We start from the raw sequence: 20,978 nt of genomic DNA on the forward strand, positions 1-20,978 counted from the left end.
AAATTATGGACCAGCCACACCCTTGAAAGAATAAAAATAAATGTGATTTGCACATGGAGGCAGGGGGAATAGCTAAGGCATCTGTTTTAACAAAGGAAGATGCTGCCTAGGCCAAATGAAAGAAGAGGTAATTAATACACTAGAAGAATTTAAAATTGATGAAGTAGTATTAGGCTGTCTGTACTTAAAGTTGATAAGGCACCAGGACTGGATGAGATACATGCAAGGACACTGAGTGAAGTGCGAGTGGAAATTGCAGAAGCACTGGCAATTTTCTAGTCTTCCTTATACTCAGCTGGTGCCAGAGGACTGGAGAATTGCATTTATACCCTTGTTCAATAAAAAGGATATAAGGAAAAGCCCAGGAACTACAGGTCAGTAAGTTTAACTTTGGTGGTGGGGAAACTTTTTAGAAGCACTAATTCGAGACAAAATTAATAGCCTCATGGACAAATGTGGGTTAATTAAAGAAAGCTAGCAGAGATTTAAGGGAAAATCATATTTAACTAACTTGCAAGAGGTAACAGGATTGATGAGGGCAATGCTGTTGATATTGTGCACATTGACTTCCAAAAGGTGTTTAATACAGTGCCCATAACAGATTGTGAGCCAAGTTATAGCTCATGGAGTAAAATGGAAGGTAGCAACATGGATACGAAATTGGCTGAGTGACAGAAAAGAGAGTAGTGGTTAATGGATGTTTTTTTGGGCTGGAGGAAGGTTTGTAGTGGAGTTTCCCAGGTGTCAGTGTTGGGATCTTTGCTTTTCATGATATACATTAATGACCTAGATTTTGGTGTACAGCGCATAATTTCAAAATTTGCAGATAATTCAAGATTTGGAAGCGTTTTGAACTGTGATGAGGATAGTGTAGAACTTCAAAAGGACATAAACAAGTTGGTGAAATGGGTGGAAAGGCAGCAGATGAAGTTCAATGTTGAGAAGTGTGAAATGATTTTTTTTGCGAGGAAAAACATGGAGAGACAGTATAAAATAAAGGATAAAACTCTGAAGGGATTGCGGAAGCTGAGGGATTAGGGTGTATGTGTGAATAGATCATTGAAAGTGGCAGGACAGGTTGAGGGAGCAGTCAATAAAGCATACAGTACATTAGGCTTTATTAATAGGGGCATTGAGTACAAAAGCAAGGAGGTTATGTTGAACTTGTATAACACACTAGTTCAGCCTAGCTTGAAGCATTGCAATCCAGTTCTGAGTGCCACGCTTTAGGATGTGAGGCATTGGAGAGACAGCAGAATAGATTCAGGAAATGATTCCAGGGAACTTCAGTTATGATGATAAATTGAAAAGTTTGGACTGTTTGCCTTGAAGAGATGGCTGAGAGGAGATTTGATGATATTCAAAATTGTGGGATCTGGGCAGAGTGGATAAGGAAAAACTGTTCCCACTCCTGCACGGTTGAAGTCTGGATTGCATTGTCCGAGAGTGGTGAAAGCAGGTTCAATCAAGATGTTCGAAAGGAAAATAGATTGTTACCTGGAAAGGAAAAATGTACAGGGTTATGGGGAGAAGGTGGAGGAATGGCATTAGATGAATCGCTCAGTCAAAGTGCTGGTGCAGACACGATGGGCTGAATGACCTCCTGTGGTGTAACAATTTTGAAGTTGCCTATATTTGATTCACCCTGACACAGGGAAACCACTGGATTCAGTTCAGTAAGACTCATTTTAGCCCCAAGACTTTGTGTTGTCCAATCTTGGTACAGAATTCTGCATCACCTGAGACCCATTCTATCGGAAGTGGTATGGTCACAGAACAGGTGATGGGATTTGAAGGCCTTACAGTTACTGTCCAATATTAGCTCATCTCTAAACTGATATTGGCCCTGGTGGCCTGGCACTGACAAGTGTGGAAAATTTCTTTGGCATTACTACAGCAGCCTATATTTCTGATCAAACATTTTCACTGGTCATCTATCTAGCACTTATCCAGGTTGTAATCAAAGAAATGTTTGTATGGCACCTCATCAAGAAAATCTATTGCTAGATCATAGCCCTTAGCTAAGAATGCAGAATGCCGTAGACTGACCAGCAGTAGCCAATGATGAGTTTTAAGTTTTTTTTTTCAAGACTCTATGGACAGGTGCACTGGCAAAAGGCTAAGTCAACCTTTTATAAGATGATCAGCAAGCAATTGATTTTCTCAGGAAAGGAGTTAAATGAGTTATGAAAGTTGGTGATGAATGGAGAGATCCTTTTGCAGAATGCCCATCAATCTTAGTGGGACTTTGGGTTTGAGACCCGCTGCCAAGCATTCAATGAATGTTATACTTATGTTTACAGCTTGGGTGGTGACAACAAAAGGAATTGTTTACCTTCTATTCTTGGGGACCCCTCTTAAGTTCAGTGTGATGGATTTCTTGAGATAGTCCAATCTTAACCTGCATGAGGGACAGGAGAACTTTCTTGATAAGTGCATTTCCAACCTAGTAAGGTAGGAAGCAGTGCCAGATCTGATTCTGGACAATGAAGTGGGGCAAGTGGAACTTCTTTTAGTGAAAGAGCATTTGGGAAACTGTGATCACAATATCATTAGGTTTAGAGTACTGATAGAAAAAAGATGAGGAACAAAGTTAATTTCAGTAATTTGAAAGGGGATCTGGCCCAGATGGAATAGAAACCAAGGTTGTCAGGTAAAAAAAATAAATGGAGGCTTTCAAGGAGGGCATAACTCACAAACAAACCAGACACATTATAAAGGGCGAAAGGTATCCAAAATTAGAGTGTTCTTTATGACTACAAAAAGTAGGATTACAATGAAACCAAAAAAGGTTTGAAATAAATATTAGGCTCATAATACAGTAGAGAATTGAGCAGAATAGTGCAGTGGAGAACTGGAAGGAAATTAGGTGCATAGAGTGGATAAAAAAAAAATTTAGTGCATCCGCACGAGGGGAATGTATTTTACTAACATATAAAGAAAACAATTACACTCATAACCAGGAAGGTTATGGAAAGCACAGGAGGGAATTAAAAAAAGCTAATGCAGGAGACAATGAGAGCTTATGACAGAAGATTAACAGGCAACATTAAATCAAACCCTAAAACATTTTCTAAACATAAACTGTAAAATATTAGAGAAAAAGTTGGGTCTAATAAGGACCCAAAGGGCGATCTTCATGTAGAGGTAGAAGTCATGGCTGAAGTTTGAATTGACTCCTTTGCATCTTTGTCACAAAGTGAGTGGATGGTATGAACATTGTGATAAAAGGAGAGGGAAATTATGGACATGCTAATATTGGAGAAAATATATGAAAAGGATTAACATTCCTGAAGGTTGGGGATAAAAGTAAAGGTGGGGATAGCTGAGGCTTTTTCAATCCTCAGCATTAGTGCTGGAGGACCAATCTAAACAGTACAATTCTGAAGGAGTGCAGGAACAGAACTTAGTGGTCAACATGTACAAATCGTTGAAGGTGGCAGGACAGATCTAGAAAGAGATTAAAAAGGCATACAGGATTTTGGACTTTATATATCGGAGCATACCAGGAAGTCATGACCCTTTACAAAACATTGGTTTGGCTTCAGCCAGAGTATTGGGTCCAACTCTGGGCATTGTATTTTAAGAAATATGTGAAGGCTTTAGACAGTGTGCAGGCAAGGTTTGCAAGAATGATTCCAGAGATGTAGAAGTTCAATTATGTGGGAAGATCAGAGAAGCTGGAGCTATTCTCCTTTTAGAGAAGGTTGAGAGCAGATTTGATAGAGGTGCTCAAATCGTTAGGGTTGGAAGGTTTGAGAACCAGAGGACGAAGATGCTTGGCAAAAGAACAGTAGGGGATATGAGGAGAGCACTTTGTGCAGTGAGTGGTTAGGAATGCACGGAGTGTGGTGGAAGTAGATTCAGTTGAGGCTTTCAGAAGGGAATTAGATAAGTGCTTAAAGAGAGAGAGCGCAGCCTTATGGGGAAGGAGTGGGAGAGTTGGACTAATTGGGTTGTTCTTACAGAGAGCTGGTATGAACACAGTGGGTCGAATGGCCACCTTATAGGCTGTACATTATATGATTCTATGACTGGAGAGTTGCTAATGCTATAACACTAAGGGAACGGGAGTGGGATAACCCAGGAAACTGAGAACCAGTCAGCCTAACATCAGTGGTTGGGGAAATTATTGGGAAACCATTATCAGGAACAAAATTTAGTTTTTCCAGGTAATTTTGTTTTTGTTTTGGATTTCCAGCATCCGCAGTTTTTTGTTTTTTATCTCTGTGTTTAATTGACTGCCACTGCTCTTCAAGAAATGCCTACCTCCTTGAAGAAGTTCTGTTCGTCTCTGTGACAAGATTTCCGTATCTCCCTTTTGCCTTGTTCACCTTTATTGCTTTCCATTTCTCTCCTGGTGCTTGACAAGGTGTTTACTAAAACCCGCTTTCACAGCCATATCTCCTTCCTCAGTGACTGTCTCCGTCTCCGAATTACCCCACGTGGATTTCAACTAAAATTCCACCCCTCATGTTTCGAACCCACCCAGGATGACAGGTATTTCCGGGACATAAAACGTTTCTCGGACGGCTGTTCCTGTCACATTCTGAAATCCACACTCAGTGCCATGCGCCGCCATATGAACACACTCGACCTCTCCCTCCAGCAGCACTGCCGTACCCTTTTTCAAAGCTGCGCGTGCCCCCAGTTTCATTTTATTCTTCGGCTTGTCCGAAGCCTCAACAAGAAACTTTTTCTCTTTCTCTCAAGTGCTAAGGAACGCAAGCTCCAACAACTCATCGACACCAACACCCATCTAGGACCCTCCACCCCTGCCTGTCCCTCCGTCCCCACCCCATCTTCCAATCCCAGCCCCAGCCGTGTATTCACTATACCCCCTGACCTTCCCCTCTCCGGTGCTGAACGTTCAGTGCTCAGCAAAGGACTTAGTTTCATACCCCTACGCCCTCACCTTAATGAATTTCGGGCTCGGCACGATGCTGAACTCTTCTTCCGCCGTCTTCGTCTCCGGGCTCACTTCTTTGGGCAGGAGTCCTCTCCCCGTTCAACTGATCCTTTCATCCACCTCCAATATTCTCCCTCCACCTGGACCCCTCCCTCTGGATTCTTACCTTCTCTTGATCTTTTCATTGAGAACTGTCGACGCGACATTAGTCGTCTCAATTTCTCTGCTCCTCTCACCCATTCTAATCTCTCTCTCTCTCGCTGAACTTACTGCACTCCATTCTCTTAGGTCCAACCCTGACATTGTCATCAAACCCGCTGACAAGGGTGGTGCTGTTGTTGTCTGGCGCACTGACCTCTACCTCGCGGAGGCTGAGCGTCAACTCGCAGACACTTCCTCCTACCTCTCCCTGGACCATGACCCCACTACTGAACATCAAGCCATTGTTTCCAGGACTGTCACTGACCTCACCTCCTCTGGGGATCTTCCTCCCACAGCTTCCAACCTGATAGTCACACAACCTCGGACGGCCCGCTTCTATCTCCTACCCAAAATCCACAAACAGAACTGCCCCGGTAGACCGATCATCTCAGCTTGCTCCTGCCCCACAGAACTCATCTCTCGTTATCTTGACTCCCTTCTCTCTCCCCTTGTCCAGTCCCTTCCCACCTACATCTGTGATTCCTCTGACACATTACGTCACATCAACAATTTCCAGTTCCCTGGCCCCAACCATTTCCTCTTCACCATGGACGTCCAATCCCTCTACACCTCCATCCCCCACCAGGATGGTCTGAGGGCCCTTAGCTGCTTCCTCGAACAGAGGCCCGAACAATCCCCATCCACCACTACTCTCCTCCGTCTGGCTGAACTTGTTCTCACACTGAACAATTTCTCCTTCAACTCCTCTCACTTCCTCCAAATAAAAGGTGTGGCTATGGGTACCCGCATGGGCCCCAGCTATGCCTGTCTCTTTATGGGGTATGTGGAACATTCCTTGTTGCAGTCCTACTCCGGCCCCCTTCCACAACTCTTTCTCCGGTACATCGATGATTACTTCGGTGCTGCTTCGTGCTCTCGTCGGGACTTGGAAAAATTTATTAATTTTGCTTCCAATTTCCACCCCTCCATCATTTTCACATGGTCCATCTCTGACACTTCCCTTCCCTTCCTTGACCTCGCTTTCTCAATCTCTGGTGATAGACTGTCCACCAATATCCATTACAAGTCTACCGACTCCCACATCTACCTTGACTCCAGCTCCTCACACCCCGCTTCCTGTAAGGACTTCATCCCATTCTCTCAGTTCCTTCACCTCCGTCGCATCTGTTCCGATGATGCTACCTTCAAAAACAATTCCTCTGACATGTCCTCCTTCTTCCTTAACTGAGGTTTTCCACCCACGGTCATTGACAGGGCTCTCAACCGTGTCCGGCACATCTCCCGCGCATCCGCCCTCACGCCTTCTCCTCCCTCCCAGAAACATGATAGGGTCCCCCTTGTCCTCACTTATCACCCCACCAGCCTCCGCATTCAAAGGATCATCCTCCGCCATTTCCGCCAACTCCAGCATGATGCCACTACCAACTCCAGCATGATGCCACTACCAAACACATCTTCCCTTCACCCCCACTTCCGTAGGGATCGTTCCCTCCGGGACACCCTGGTCCACTCCTCCATCACTCCCTACTCCCCAACCCCCACCTATGGCACCACCCCATGCCCACTCAAAAGATGCAACACCTGCCCCTTCACTTACTCTCTCCTCACTGTCCAAGGGCCCAAACACTCCTTTCAAGTGAAGCAACATTTCACTTGCATTTCCCCCAACTTAGTCTGCTGCATTCGTTGCTCCCAATGCGGTCTCCTCTACATTGGCGAGACCAAACGTAAACTGGGCAACCGCTTTGCAGAACACCTGCGGTCTGTCCGCAAGAATGACCCAAACCTCCCTGTCACTTGCCATTTCAACACTCCACCCTGCTCTCTTGCCCACATGTCTGTCCTTGGCTTGCTGCATTGTTCCAGTGAAGCCCAACGCAAACTGGAGGAACAACACCTCATCTTCCGACTAGGCACTTTACAACCTTCCAGACTGAATATTGAATTCAACAACTTTAGGTCTTGACCTCCCTCCTCCATCCCCACCCCCTCCCCCCTCTGTTTCTTCCCCCTTCCTTTTTTTTTTCCAATATATTATATAGATTTTTCTTTTTCCCTCCTATTTCCATTATTTTTAAATATATTTTTAAATCTTTTATGCTCCCCCCACCCCCACTAGAGCGATACCTTGAGTGCCCTACCATCCATTCTTAATTTGCACATTCGTTTAGATAATATCACCAAATTTGACACCTATGTGTTCTTTTGTTCTGCCGTCTGTGACATCTTTTGATGATCTGCTTCTATCACTGCTTTTGCATACAACCACACCACCCCCCTCCACTTCTCTCCCAACACCCACCCCACCCACCACCATCTTAAACCAGCTTATATTTCAACCCCTGTCGAAGGGTCATGAGGACTCGAAACGTCAACTCTTTTCTTCTCCACCGATGCTGCCAGACCTGCTGAGTTTTTCCAGGTAATTTTGTTTTTGTTTTACAAAATTTATTTTGTTTGGAAAGGCGTGGAGAGCCAACATTGCTTTGTTAAAGCTAAATCACATCTGACTAATGATTAAATCTTTTAAAGGTAGCAGAAGAGGTTGACTTAAGGTGGTGTGGTAGATGTACATTCGACTTTTGGCCAAATGTCAAACAGACTTGTAATGAAGATGGAAGTTGTGGTGTGGATATTGAAACAAAAACAGAAAATGGTGGAAAAACTCAGCAGGTCTTACAACATCTGTGGAGAGAAAAACAGAGTTAATGTTTCGAGTCCATATGACTCTCCTTCAGAGCTAAAGAGAAGTAAAAATGATGAAATTTATACTGTTTAAGGTGGGGGGGGTGGTGGTGGAGCAGGTGAAGCTGGATAACAGATCTCTCCACAGATGCTGTTAGACCTGTTGAGTTTTTCCAGCATTTTCTGTTTTGTTTCAGATTTCCAGCACCTGCAGTATTTTGCTTTTATCTTGGCTATTGAATTGGCTTGGTGAAAGGAAGCAAGGAGTGTGGATGGATGGATGTTTTTTCAAACTGGAGGTGGTTTGCAATGATGATCCCCAGGGTCAGTTTTGAGCCCATTACTCTTTAATTTGATAAAGGACCTAGAGTCTGATTTGGGATCAGTATTATTTTGTAGATGATACAACACTCGGCAATGTAATAGATATTAATGGATGGTTGTAGACTTAAGTTGCCATAAGATGGTGAAATGGTAGAAGCATGGCAGATGGAGTTCAGTGCAGAGTGTGAAATGATGCACCTTGGGAAGACTAGTACACTAAAATAGCATGATTTTGAAGAATGTAGATGGACAGAAGCACCTTGGTGTCCATATATTCAAAGTCTTAAAGGTGGCAGGGCAGGTTGATAAGATATTTAAAGAAAACAGCGGTTACTTGGGTTTATAAATAGAGCAATAGAATATAAAAGCAGAGAGTTCATGCTCAGACTTTATAAGCCTCTCATTAAGCCTCAGCTAGAGTATGATGGCCAATTCTGGATACCATACTTGAGGAAAGATGTGAAAAGCTTTAAAGGCTACAGAGGACAGTATCAGGAATAGAGAACTTCATGAGAACTATTCTCCTTGAAGCAGAGATGGTTAAGAGGTAGTATGATAAGTTTGCAAGATGATTGGGGGTTTTGATGGAATACATGGCGAAAGGTGAGTGGGTCAATAACCAGAGGTCATCAATTTAAAATCATTGGCAAAAGTTCTAGAGTTCTGGAATACCAAGGTAGTGGAAGTTGATTCTGTAAAGAATTTGGAGTTGGAAAGGTACTCCAGGATGATTAACTTAAAGGGTCTTGGACAAAAAGCGGGGATATGGGATTTAACATGATTAGTGTGAAGTGATGCAATCTGGAATGAATAGAGGGGTGATATAAATCAAACTGTAGGGTGCAGGGACAGAGAGACTTGACAAATATTTGAAAGTGACTGGGCAAGTTGAGAAGGCTGTTAGAGCATTCTGGATCTGGGGCTCAAAGTCACAAGTACAAAAGTAAAGCAAGGAAGTTATGGTGTAAATCTTCATAACTTATTGGTTGAGGATATTGTTTTCATCTCTGATTGTTCCATTTTAGGAAGGAAGCAAGACTTTGGAGAGGGTGCAGAGAAGAGATTACATATAAATGTATTAAGTATGAGAAACTTCAGTTATGTAGAAAAAGCAGAGAATTTGGGATTGCTCTCCTTTAAAGAGAATGCTAAGGGGACACTTAATAGACATTCAAAATCATGAAGGGTTTTGGTAGAGTAAATAAGGAAAAAGGGTTTCCACTGGGAGGAGAGTCTGTAACCAGAGGATACAGGTTTAAGGTAATTGACAAAAGAACTAGAAGGGAGTGGAGGAGAGTTTTGCAATGAAAGAATGATAGAATCTTATAGCACAGAAGGAAGCCATTCAGCCCCACCTGCCTGTGCTAACCTTTATGAAAGAGTTGTCAATTTCAGTCCGATATCCCAGCTTTTCCCCTATACCTCGTATATTAGTCTTCAAGTACATGTCCACTTGCATTTTGAAAGTTCCTGTGGCATCTACTTCCACCTTCCTTTCAGGTGGTGTGTTCTAGGTAGTAATAAAACTGAAATAATTTTCCTGATTCTAGTTCTTTTTGCCAACACTTTTAAAATGAGCTCTGGTTACTGATCCACTTGCCAGAGGAAACAGAAAAAGTTGGAAGAAACCCCACTTGAATCTTTTAACTGGGTCTTGCCTTAAGCTTTTCTCCTCTGAAAGAGACCAACCCCAGCTTTCTCCAGTTACCTGAAGTCCCTATCCCTGCTGTCATCCTGGTAAAATTTGTACCCTGTCCAAGGCCTTGACATCCTCGCTAACGTATAGTTCCTGTAATTACATGCAACACTAACCAAAACTTTTTAAAAGTTTAAAAAGTAAATGTTTAGCATAACTTGCATTTTTTTGTTTCATGCCCCTATTTACAAAGCAGAGCAAACCACATGATTTTAAGCAACATGATCTGGAATGTACTGCCTGAAAGTGGTTGAAACCAGTTGAAAAGAAGCCTTCAAGTAGAATTGAATATATACTTTAAATAAACATTTGTAGAGCTATGGGGAAAGAGGGGAGTGAGACTAATTGGATAACAAAGAGCTGGCATAGGCATAATGGCCTGAGTAACCACCTCTTGTGCTGTATGTTTCAGTGAAAAAAACTTGTTTGTACCTTCTACTAAGCTGGTCTGGAAACGCAAGTGACGTGTCCCAAGAGGAAAGTGCCTCTTAAAACAAGCAATTCATCATTCTTCCTGGTTGCTAGGATTGTTTTTGTTCAGTATTATCCATTCTCTACAAAAATAAGACAACAGCTGCTGACTCATCAAGGAAGGATCAGATGCTCTTTGATGGAATCAATATTTGTTTATACTTGTTTTACTTCAATACGAGCAACTTTTTTTTGTCTTTACACTCCACCCAAAAATAAGTGCTTTGCTCTAAACATTTATTTTTCAGAACTATGTTGATCGTGGGGTGCAAACGCAGTCATGGACTTATTTGCCAATGAATAGGCACAGAACCCATCGCCGAGCATCAGATGATTATGTAAAGGCATGTTGTATTTACAGTGTGAAGTATAGACATTGTTTTTAATTTATTTATGGAGAATCTTAATTTTCTTATACCTTTGTGTAACTACCAAGTTACATAACTGTGCATAGAATTATAAAGAAATGCAGCACTGAAAAAGGCCATTTGGTCCAATTGGCTAATGCTGGTGTTTATCCTCCACATGAGCCTCCTTACACTCTTACTACATGTATCCCTAACAGCAAATCCTTCTATTATGTTTTCCTAGCTTCCCCTTAAATGCATCTATGTTATTCATCTCAATCATCCATGTGATCTCAGTTTCCATATTCTAGTCACACTTTTAATAAAGAACTTTCTCCTGAATTCCTAATTGGATTTATTAATGACTTATTCTTATGACCCCTAATTTTGGACTACCCATGAGTAGAAACTTCATCTCTATGTTTACCCTCTTGAATCTCCTTATAGTTTTAATGTCTATTGGGCAACCTTTCACTTTTCTAGAGCTCACTTTTCCAGCCTGTTCAAACTTTTCTGATGGGTATAACCTCTCACTGGTATCTTTTGGACTCTCTCCAATACCCCTTTTTTTAAATATGGAGACCAGAACGGTACACATTACTTAGTGTTGTGTAACAAATGTTTTATGTAAAATTTAACATAAAACAGAAAATTTGGAAATACTCAGGTCAGGTATCACCTGTAGAAAGAGAAAGAGTTAATATTTCAGGTTGATGACCTTATTCTACCTAACAGCAGATGGTGCCTTTTCTCACTGAAATCTATTTTTTTTATGTCAGATTTTGAAAGCGAGCAAAGCCGTTTTGAGGGAAATCAATGTGGGAGGGGAGGTGGGAAACAAGTTGGTGTTGAAAGGACTTCTTGCCCACTGCCAAAAATACATCAAAGGTGGCCTTTAGGTGGCTTCTTTCCCCACCACAATGTCATGCCATCCCACAAAAGAAAATGAGAAACAGCAGACAGAGACAGAACTAAAAGAAAATAAAAAGAGAAAGGAAAACTCGAGAAAGAGAAATTAACAACTGGAAGACAGATGAGGTAGTCAAGACCAAGATCACAATCTCTGATTTGCCATGTCCATACCACAGAGATCAACTGTCAGAAAAACATTTGCATTTATAGTAGTAACTTTCCTAGCTGCAGGCTGTCCCAAAGTAAGTGAATTGCTTTATTATTGCTGTTATAATGTGCAGAAGCAGAGCAACTAATCTGTGCAACTAGACTGCTACCATCTAGAAGGATAAGAGCAGCACATACTTGGGAACACCACCACCAGGAAGTTCCTCCCCCAAGCCACTCAGCATCCTGGCTTGGAAATATATTGCCATTCCTTCACTCACTGGGTCAAAATCCTGGAACTCCCTCACTAACAGTACTGTTGGTGTACCTACACTACAGTTCAAGAAGGCAGCTCCCATCACCTTCACAAGGGCAATTAGGGATGGGAAATAAATGTTGGTCTAGCCAGTGCCATCCACATCCAGCAAATTAATTTTAAAAATTCTATCTTTTATAGTAAAGTTAGTTGAGAGTTTGATGTTGACCAAGATACCAGGATAGCCTTCTCTTTGTGCATATAAATGTTCCCCTGGCATTAAGAGGGCAGAAAGCTTATTATCTCATCTAAAACATGGCAATTCTGACAGTTTAGTGTCCTCAAAGCTGACACCTCAGTGTATTAAAAATCATGCATTGGTTTGTACTTTATCCACAAACCTTAACTTCTCGTGTCACACTTTTGATTTATGGTCTATATGCCAACGTTTGACATTTTTTAAAGTATCTTTATATGTACATAGTGCTTATAAAAATCTGTAAATTTCATGTAAACAGAAATTGCCTATTGGTTGTAGATTAGATACAATGGAGTTAATTTATGAACACACTAATTAGCAGTCAGTGCCTCCACAACCCCAGACTTTTGTGTTTTCTTTGTAGTTGATTAGTGTTCGAAACCTAATATGCATTGTTTTCCTCTTAAGGGGTTTCCAGCTGCCCCATTTGTATACCTGGCTGCCTGATGTCCAGCTGGGGTTGTTCCAATATTGATTACAGAGGTGCTTGACACTTTTAATTTATTGAGCTTTACTGCTCTATGAATATATGATCATTTAGCCTGCTGTAACGTTGTTGGTTGCTCCATTAATTGACTAGATTTTCTTGAGTTTATGAATTTGTTGGTTTCTATTTAGCTATGCTGTAGGCTTCATCTATATCCTTTGTCAGTGAGGTGTGATGTATGCCATTGTGTTGACTTCTGTGGCATCAGTGTTCTTATTAAGTCGTGTCAGTCAGAGAATTTGCTCCTGTAAGTTCTCAAGTTTAATATATTTTTAACCTCCCACTACTGGAGCTCCATGCCATGGCTCACCCTTTATCAGGCTGAGTTGCCTGTAACTTGCCTCTGCCTATCCTCTGTGTGTTGGTGTTTGTTTTCCTGTTTTTGTACCTTCCCTTTTTTGATTTCTGTTTCTGTCTTTGTACTTTTTTGGATGGGAAGTGGAGAGTGGCGTGCCGAGGCAGAAAGGTACTTCAAGAGCTGCTTTTTATTATACCCCTGCAAAGAAGATTTAATATGCACTATACTACAGATACATTGTTTTTTTTTTGTTGCTTAGAGCTGAGATAGCTTTTAAAGTCCTAACCTTCAACACATCATTCCCCATTTCTTAGTTTTCTGAATGGCTGACTCCATGTTGTTTTAGATTTATAACACCTCCCATAACAACGGAAATTGCTTTAGCCCCTCAAACTGTTCCATCATCCAATTAGATCATGGCTGATCTACATCTCAACTTTATTTACCTGCCCGTGATCCATATTCTTTGATGCCCTTACCTAACAAAAATATATTGACCTCAATCGTGAACGTTTGAATTCATCCAGCATCCACAGCAAGCTGGGGAGACAATTCTAGATTTCTACCACCTTTTGCATTATATAGTACTCATGGGGCAGGATTTACAGCCCTGCCACCTGAAGAGTCGGCGAGGAGCGTTAATTGGCTGGAGACAGGACTTATCCTCACTCATTCCACCTCAAACTAACCGGCGGCTCTGTAGTCCCAGCAGTGGCCACGACTGGAACTATGAGCAATTCTGAGATTCCAAGTCCTGGATCCATTGGAGGGTGATAGGGAGAAGGGGGATGAGGAAAGGGGGCCCTTGAGGGAGGCCCCCCCCCCTTACCCCCAATCTGAGGTTTGAGTAGAGTCTCCTGCTAGACTTCCCTGACTTCCTTCCGCCAGCCTCAAAATTTAAGCCAGGCGGAAAGCAGCTCTTAAGGTTTTTTTAATTCATTTACGGGATGTGGGTATCGCTGGCTAGGCCAGCATTTATTGTCCATTCCCAATTGCCCTTGAGAAGGTGGTGGTGAGCTGCCACCTTGAACCGCTGCAGACCACATGGTGTAGGTACGCCCATCAGTACCGTAAGGGAGGAAGTTCCAGGATTTTTACCCAGTGATAATGAAGGAACAGTGATATATTTCCAAGTCAGGGTGGTGATTGGCTTGGAGGGCAACTTGCAGATGGTGTTCCCATATATCTGCTGCCCTTGTCCTTGTAGATGGTAGTGGTTGTGGGTTTGAAAGGTGCTGCTTAAAGAGTCTTGGTGAGTTGTTGCAGTGCATCTTGTACATGGACTGTCCATCGGTGGTGGAGGGAGTGAATGTTTGTGGCCGGGGTACCAATCAAGTGGGCTGCTTTGTCCTGTATGGTGTGAAGCTTCTTGAGTGGCACTCATCCAAGCAAGTGGAGAGTATTCCATCACACTCCTGACTTGTGCCTTGTAGATGATGGATAGGCATTGGGGATTCAGGAGATGAGCTACTTGGTTCAGGATTCCTAACCTCTGACCTGCTCTTGTAGCCACAGTATTTATATGGCTAGACCAATTCAGTTTCTGGTCAATGGTAACCCCCAGGATGTTGTTAGTGGTAATGTCATTGAATGTCAAGGGGCAATAGTTTCTCTCTTGTTAGAGATGGTCATTGTCTGGCACTTGTGTGGTATGAATGTTACTTGCCACTTGTCAGCCCAAGCCTGGATATTGTCTAGGTCCTGCTACATTTGGACGTGGACTACTTCAGTATCTGAGGAGCGGTGAATTGTGCTGAACATTGTGCAACATTTGGCCATTTAAGGGCCTCAATTAGGGTGAGGGCAGGCAAGATGGGGATAGGTGGCAGGAAGACCACCCAGGGATATTTACTAGATACCCTTGTAAACCTGCTGGCGGGGACTGTAAAACTTTGCTGGTGATTTCACTCTTGAATGCCTCGTTCTATTTTGTAAGATTGTTGTGCTTGCTTTCAACCTCCATCAAAGGATATAGTTTTTCCTTCATCAGTCTTTATCTAAACCCTTGATTATAGAACAGTTTACAGTACCGAAGGGAATGCAAGCCATATTTATGCAACCTGTCCTCATAGTTTAACCCTTGGTATCATCCTGATGATGAATTGGTTTAGCAATCCTATTTAACATTAACATATCCTTCCTGAGGAACTGTGTGCAGCTTTAAACGTAGGATGGGAGCTCACCAAGACTTTATATAACTGAAAAATAACTCCCTCCCCTTGGATTTCAACCTCCTTGATAAAGGTTAACAAATCATGAGTTCTTTTGTGCCTGTCCACTAGCATTTAGTGATTTGTGTACAACCTAAGCTCTCTGCTCCTCTACAGTTCCTAGTTTCTCACCACTTGGAAATAATTTGATGTGACTTCCTGGATTCTCACCTCCACATTGAACTGCATTTGACACCGTTTTGCCCAATTACTTCATCTGCCTATTACTCATACTTGTGCACCTAGATGAGGATTTTTCCCTATCTTCTATTGTTGATCAGTATTAGTCGATTACTGTGTATTCTGTTTATTGCTTGCTTGTAGTCCAACATTTTTCTATTAACAACATTGAAATCCCCTAACAGCAATGCAGTTGTATATTTCTTCAATTCAAATTTCTATTACCACTATCGACTTTGCTTTAGCAACAAGAGAAAAGAAGTCTTCAGCATAACTTGATTTCCCAATGCTTTTTCGAGGCTGTCATATATAATGCTTGGTAATAGCTAGCTAGATGTTCACAACAATGTAGCTGGAGATGATAGAGGTCTTCAGAGGAAACCAGGACAGCAGCAGCAAGTCTCTACAAGCCCTCGGCCAGCAAGGCTTTTTTATTTCACACTTGGAGGCAGCAGCTATTGAGACAAGAAAAGCAAGAAAGGAACAGCAGGGCCTCGAGTACAGGTGAGAATGGATGAAGTGCATAGTGAAACCAGATGAACAGTAGCAGCAGTTGGATGGCCCACACACCCATTAACTCTTGATTCAACTGGACCTTTTTTTGCCATGCTTAAAGGCAGCTGACCAGGCAAGAAGAAGCAAGAGAAAAGTTTAAATACATAATTAGGAGGAGTTGATGGGAAAAAACTGGGGTAAGGCATTTAAGAATTCAATAATCATTTAAAACAGATACTGAATTGAAATTCCATTTTGTATCTGAGCTTCCAGAAATTATGAAGGATGCTCAAATCCCTGAAGGTTCAAGGTCCTACTCATCCATGTCACCTTCCCTTTCACATAGCTGCAGCAATGTTGCACTTACAAGTGTGTATTTCACAAGGCTTTTGACCTTTCTCACTATTCTGCTAATTAGTTCGATTTTAATGTTTAAGAAGAAATCCGTACACTCGGCAATTCAGCAGAACAATGCCACAATATTTGCTACAATCTTCAGCCAGTAGTGCCGAGTGGATGACCCATCTCGGCCTCCTCCGGAGGTCCCCAGCATCACAGATGCCAGTCTTCAGCCAATCGGATTCACTCCATGTGATGGCTGAAGGCACTGGATACTGCAAAGGCTATGGGCCCTGACAACATTCTGGCAATAGTACTGAAGACTTGTGCTCCAGAACTTGCCGTGCCCCTAGCCAAGCTGTTCTAGTACAGCTACAACACTGGCATCTACCCGGCTATGTGGAAAATCGCCCAGGTATGTCCTGTACACATAAAGCAAGACAAATCCAACCGGGCTAATTACCGCCCCACCAGTCTACTCTTGACCATCAGTAAAGAAGTGGAAGGGGTCATCAACAGTGCTATCAAACGGTACTTGCTTCTCAATAACCTGCTCACTGATGCCCAGTTTGGGTTCTTCCAGGGCCACTTAGCCTCTGACCTCATTACAGCTTTGGTTCAAGCATGGACAAAAGAGCTGAACTGAGGTGAGAGTGACTGCCCTTGACATCAAGGCAGCATTTGACCAAGTGTGGTATCAAGGAGCCCTAGCAAAACTGGGGTCGATGGGAATCGGGAAAACTCTCCGCTGGTTGGAGTCATGCCTAGCACAAAGGAAGATGGTTGTGGATTTTGGAGGACTGTCATCTCAGCTCCAGGACATCACTGCAGGAATTCCTCAGGGTGTTGTCCTCAGCCCAGCCATCTTCAGCTGCTTCATGAATGACTGATTCACTGATTTCTCTTCCGATTTCTAGCTATTTTCTCTAAGTTACAAGATTTCACGGGAATCCTTCTATTAGCCTTTGGCTTAGCGCTCTTCAGTTTCTTCAACGACCTCATGACTCTGGATGTCATAGCTCTAGCATGGGCCTAACTGCGACTCCTTCGTAGTGGCTTTAAACACCTTTGGTTTCCAATAGCAATCCGCTTTGGTTTCAGACTGCAACCATGCTGATTACTTCGAGAACTGCCACAAGATTAAGTGCCTTTTATTGAGGATTATTATAGGCTTCCTCCTTAAGCTTTCAGCTAAACACATCTCCAGTCGTTTTTTTACTGGAATTACTACAAAATATGATGTCGCCAGTTCTTTAGCTAAGTAAGTCTACCTGCTGTTCTATGACTTTGCCTTTCTAACTGTTAACCTCTTAAGTCAACATGACCCCAGCCATTTAAGTGCAATAACTCCAAGCTTGTTTGAATTGCATTCACCCCAGGTTTACTCATCAGTTTCTCAACCAGATGCCCCCATTCTCCACAGTCAAAACTTTAATTCCCAAAACTAAAAGTAGTATTCTAAAACACATGAACTATGAACTAGACATTGGTAACAGCAGGTTATCAGCTAGTTCGTGTTGACTACATAGGAGTGAACAGCTCCCACTGTCTGAGCTCCTTTGTGCATGGTTGCTATCCTCTGTGGTGTTAGGAAATGTGAGTTGCAGCTCTTGTCAAAGGCTATGAAACTTGTTTGAATTCATCTGATAGATGCAGAAAGTGGTGCTGTCCTTCCTAGTGTTAATGTCACTGATTTGTCCATGCCATCAACATTGGAAAGCTGGATGGCCTTAGTCAAAAGAAATGTCACCCTGGTATGTCCTATACCTCACATTGTAGAGGAAACATATTCATGACTTTTTATGATGTTTGATGGAGCAAAGCCTGTCCACCATCTACAAGGCACAAATCACTTGCCTGGCTGAGTGCAGCTCCCACAACACTCAAGAAGCTTGACACTGTCCAGGACAAAGCAGCCCGCTTGATTGGCACCACATCCACAAACTTTCACTCCCTCCACTACCAATGCAGGGTAGCAGCAGTGTGTACCATCTACAAGATGCATTGCAGGAATTCACCAAGGCTCCTTTGACAGCATCTTCCAAACCCATGACCACTACCATCTAGAAGACAAGGGCAGCAGAAACATGGGACCACCACCACCTGGAAGTTCCCCTCCAAGCCACTCACCAAAATCTTTGTTAATGGAGCTTCACATTCTTGGGAACATTGCAACAAAACTTTTACTAACTCTGTATAGACCTCCTGTGCAGCAACATTTTAAAAGCTGTTAAACAGCAGATGGAGCTGTAGGCATGTTTCGGCACAGGGTTGAGAGGCTTCAGAACACTGACTTGATTGGCAATTTGCTATTTTACATTGAAACTCATTACAATGCCACCTACCAATGCTGTGAATCCTAACGGGTGAATTAGGGCATCTTAGCATAGGAATCCTCATAGAAAATGTTTTGAATAGCACATATTCCAATTTTTTGTATAATGGATGTTATTGTTAATGGAGCTTTGCATTCTTGGGAACATTGCAACAAAACTTTTACTCACTCTTTATAGACCACCTGTGCAGCAACATTAGAGATGTTTGCTTTGATTTCTGCTGAAATGGAAGGTCTATGGTGGGAATGGTGTGCAATTAAGAAGCAGGTAGCAGCTTCTTCAAGTGCACTGATCTTAACGCAGTGCCTGATTTTAATTAGCATCCTGCCTGACATTACCTGGCCGGCGGTGGGGGGAGTGGAAATTAGGTGGCAACCAGCCACAGCTGGGGAAATAATAATGGGGAACCAGCTAAAGGCAGAGGAGTTGAACAAATAATTCACTTCTGTCTTCACAGTAGAAGATACTAATAGCATTCCAAAAATACTAAGGGGCAAAAGGGAGGGGGCGGAAATAAATCCAATCACTATCACTAGAGAAAAAGTACTAGGAAACCTAATGGGGCTAAAGGCCGATAAGTCCCCTGGACCTGATGGGTTGCACCCTAAGATATTAAAGGAAGTAGCGACAGAGATGGTGGATGCACTGGTAGTAATCTTCCAAGAATCCTTAGATTCTGGAAGGGTCCCAGAGGATTGGAGAATTGCCAATGTAACACACCCTTATTCAAACAGGGAGGGAAACAAAAAACAGGTAACTATAGGCTAGTTAGCTTAACATCTGTAATTGGGAAAATGTTGGAGTCTATTATAAAGGATGTAATGGCAGAACATTTTGAAATGCATAATCTAATCAAGCAGAGTTAGTATGACTTTATGAAGGGGAAATCATGACTAACATTTATTAGAATTCTTTTGAGGAGGTAACGAACAAGATAGATAAAGGGGAACCAAGAGACGTAATATATTTGGATTTCCAAAAGGCATTCGATAAGGTGCCGCACATAAGGCTACTTAATAAGATAAGATCCTGTGGTGTTGGGGGTAGTATATTAGCATGGATAGAGGGTTGGCTAGCCAATAGAAGATGGAGAGTTGGGATAAGGGGGGGCATTTTCACGATGGCAACCTGTAACTATTGGAGTGCCACAGGGATCAGTGCTGGGGCCTCAATTATTTACAATATATACTAATGACTTAGATGGGGGAAGAGAATGTACCATTGCCAAGTTTCCAGATGACAAAAATAGGTGGGAAGGCAAATGGTGAGGATGACACAGAGTTTATAGAGGGATATAAACAGGTTAAGTGAGTGGGCAAAAACTTGGCAGGTGGAATATAATGTGGGTAAATGTGAGATTATGCACTTTGGCAAAAAGAATAGAGGAGCTGAATAACATTTAAATGAAAGAAGGGTGCAGCACAGAGGGATTTGGGAGTCCTTGTGCATGAATCCCAAGAAGCTAACACACAAGTCCAGGGAAGGCAAATTAAATGTTGGCCTTTATTCAAAAGAATGGAGTATGAAAATAAGGAAGTCTTGCTAAAACTATACAAGGCACTAGTTAGACCACACTTAGAATACTGTGAACAATTTTGGTCCCCTTTTCTAAGGAAAGATATACTGGAATGGAAAAAAAAAATATTGGAAAAACTCGGCAGGTCTGACAGCATCTGTAGAGAGAGAGAGAGAGACAGAACATTTTGAGTCCATATGACTTCTTCAGATCTAAGGTAGAGATGTGAAATACATACTGATTAAGGAGAGTGGAACCAGTGAAGCTGGATAGAAGGCCAGCGATAAGTGGAGGCAAAGGAGAGATGGCAAAAGATGTCATAAACAAAAGGTCAAAGAGTTGTTAATGGTGGTGGTACTGGCTAAATGAGGTGCTAATGGTGACATTAAGAAAGCAAAATGTGATAATGGCTGGACCAGGGTAAGCACTCTGGAAAGTGACAGATGGCCCTTTTGGGGGTGGGGTGGAGGGAGGGGACGGTGGTAGGAAGAAAGATCGAAAATAGGCTAAAAGCTGGGAATAAAACTATAAATGAAAATGGAAATACATTTTAAAAATAATAATGAAAATAAATGGAAAAAAATTAATAAAAATTTAAAAATAAAAAATGGTTATGGAAAAAAGGGGGGTAGGGATGGAGGAGGGAGGAGGCAGTCCAGAGAAGGCTCACTAGGTTGATCCCGGAGATGGAGGGATTTTCTTATGAGGAGAGGTTGAGTAGGTTGGGCCTGTTCTCATTGGAATTTAGAAGAATGAGAGGCGGCTTTATTGAAACATAAGAGTCTTAGGAAGCTTGACAGGGTAGTCGCTGAGAGGTTGTTTCCTCTTGTGGGAGAGTCTAGGACCAGAGGGCACAATTTGAGTAAGGGGGCGCCCATTTAAAACACAGATGAAGAGGAATTTTTTCACTGAGGGTCGTCAATCTGTGGAATTCTTTACTGTAGAGGCT

The 20,978-nt window shown here is 42.4% G+C and overlaps 1 protein-coding gene across 1 annotated transcript in view; it reads left to right on the top strand.

Moving 5' to 3' along the window:
* The window catches only part of dazl (deleted in azoospermia-like), a 198,076-nt gene that overhangs the window by 156,828 nt on the left and 20,270 nt on the right, over window positions 1-20,978 (top strand). The window contains exon 11 of the mRNA XM_041183964.1: window positions 10,496-10,614. Coding sequence (XP_041039898.1) covers window positions 10,496-10,614 — 119 coding nt within the window. The remainder of the gene's footprint in view (window positions 1-10,495; window positions 10,615-20,978) is intronic.

Source organism: Carcharodon carcharias, chromosome 3 (genome assembly GCF_017639515.1).
Source record: "Carcharodon carcharias isolate sCarCar2 chromosome 3, sCarCar2.pri, whole genome shotgun sequence".
Lineage (NCBI taxonomy): Eukaryota > Metazoa > Chordata > Chondrichthyes > Lamniformes > Lamnidae > Carcharodon > Carcharodon carcharias.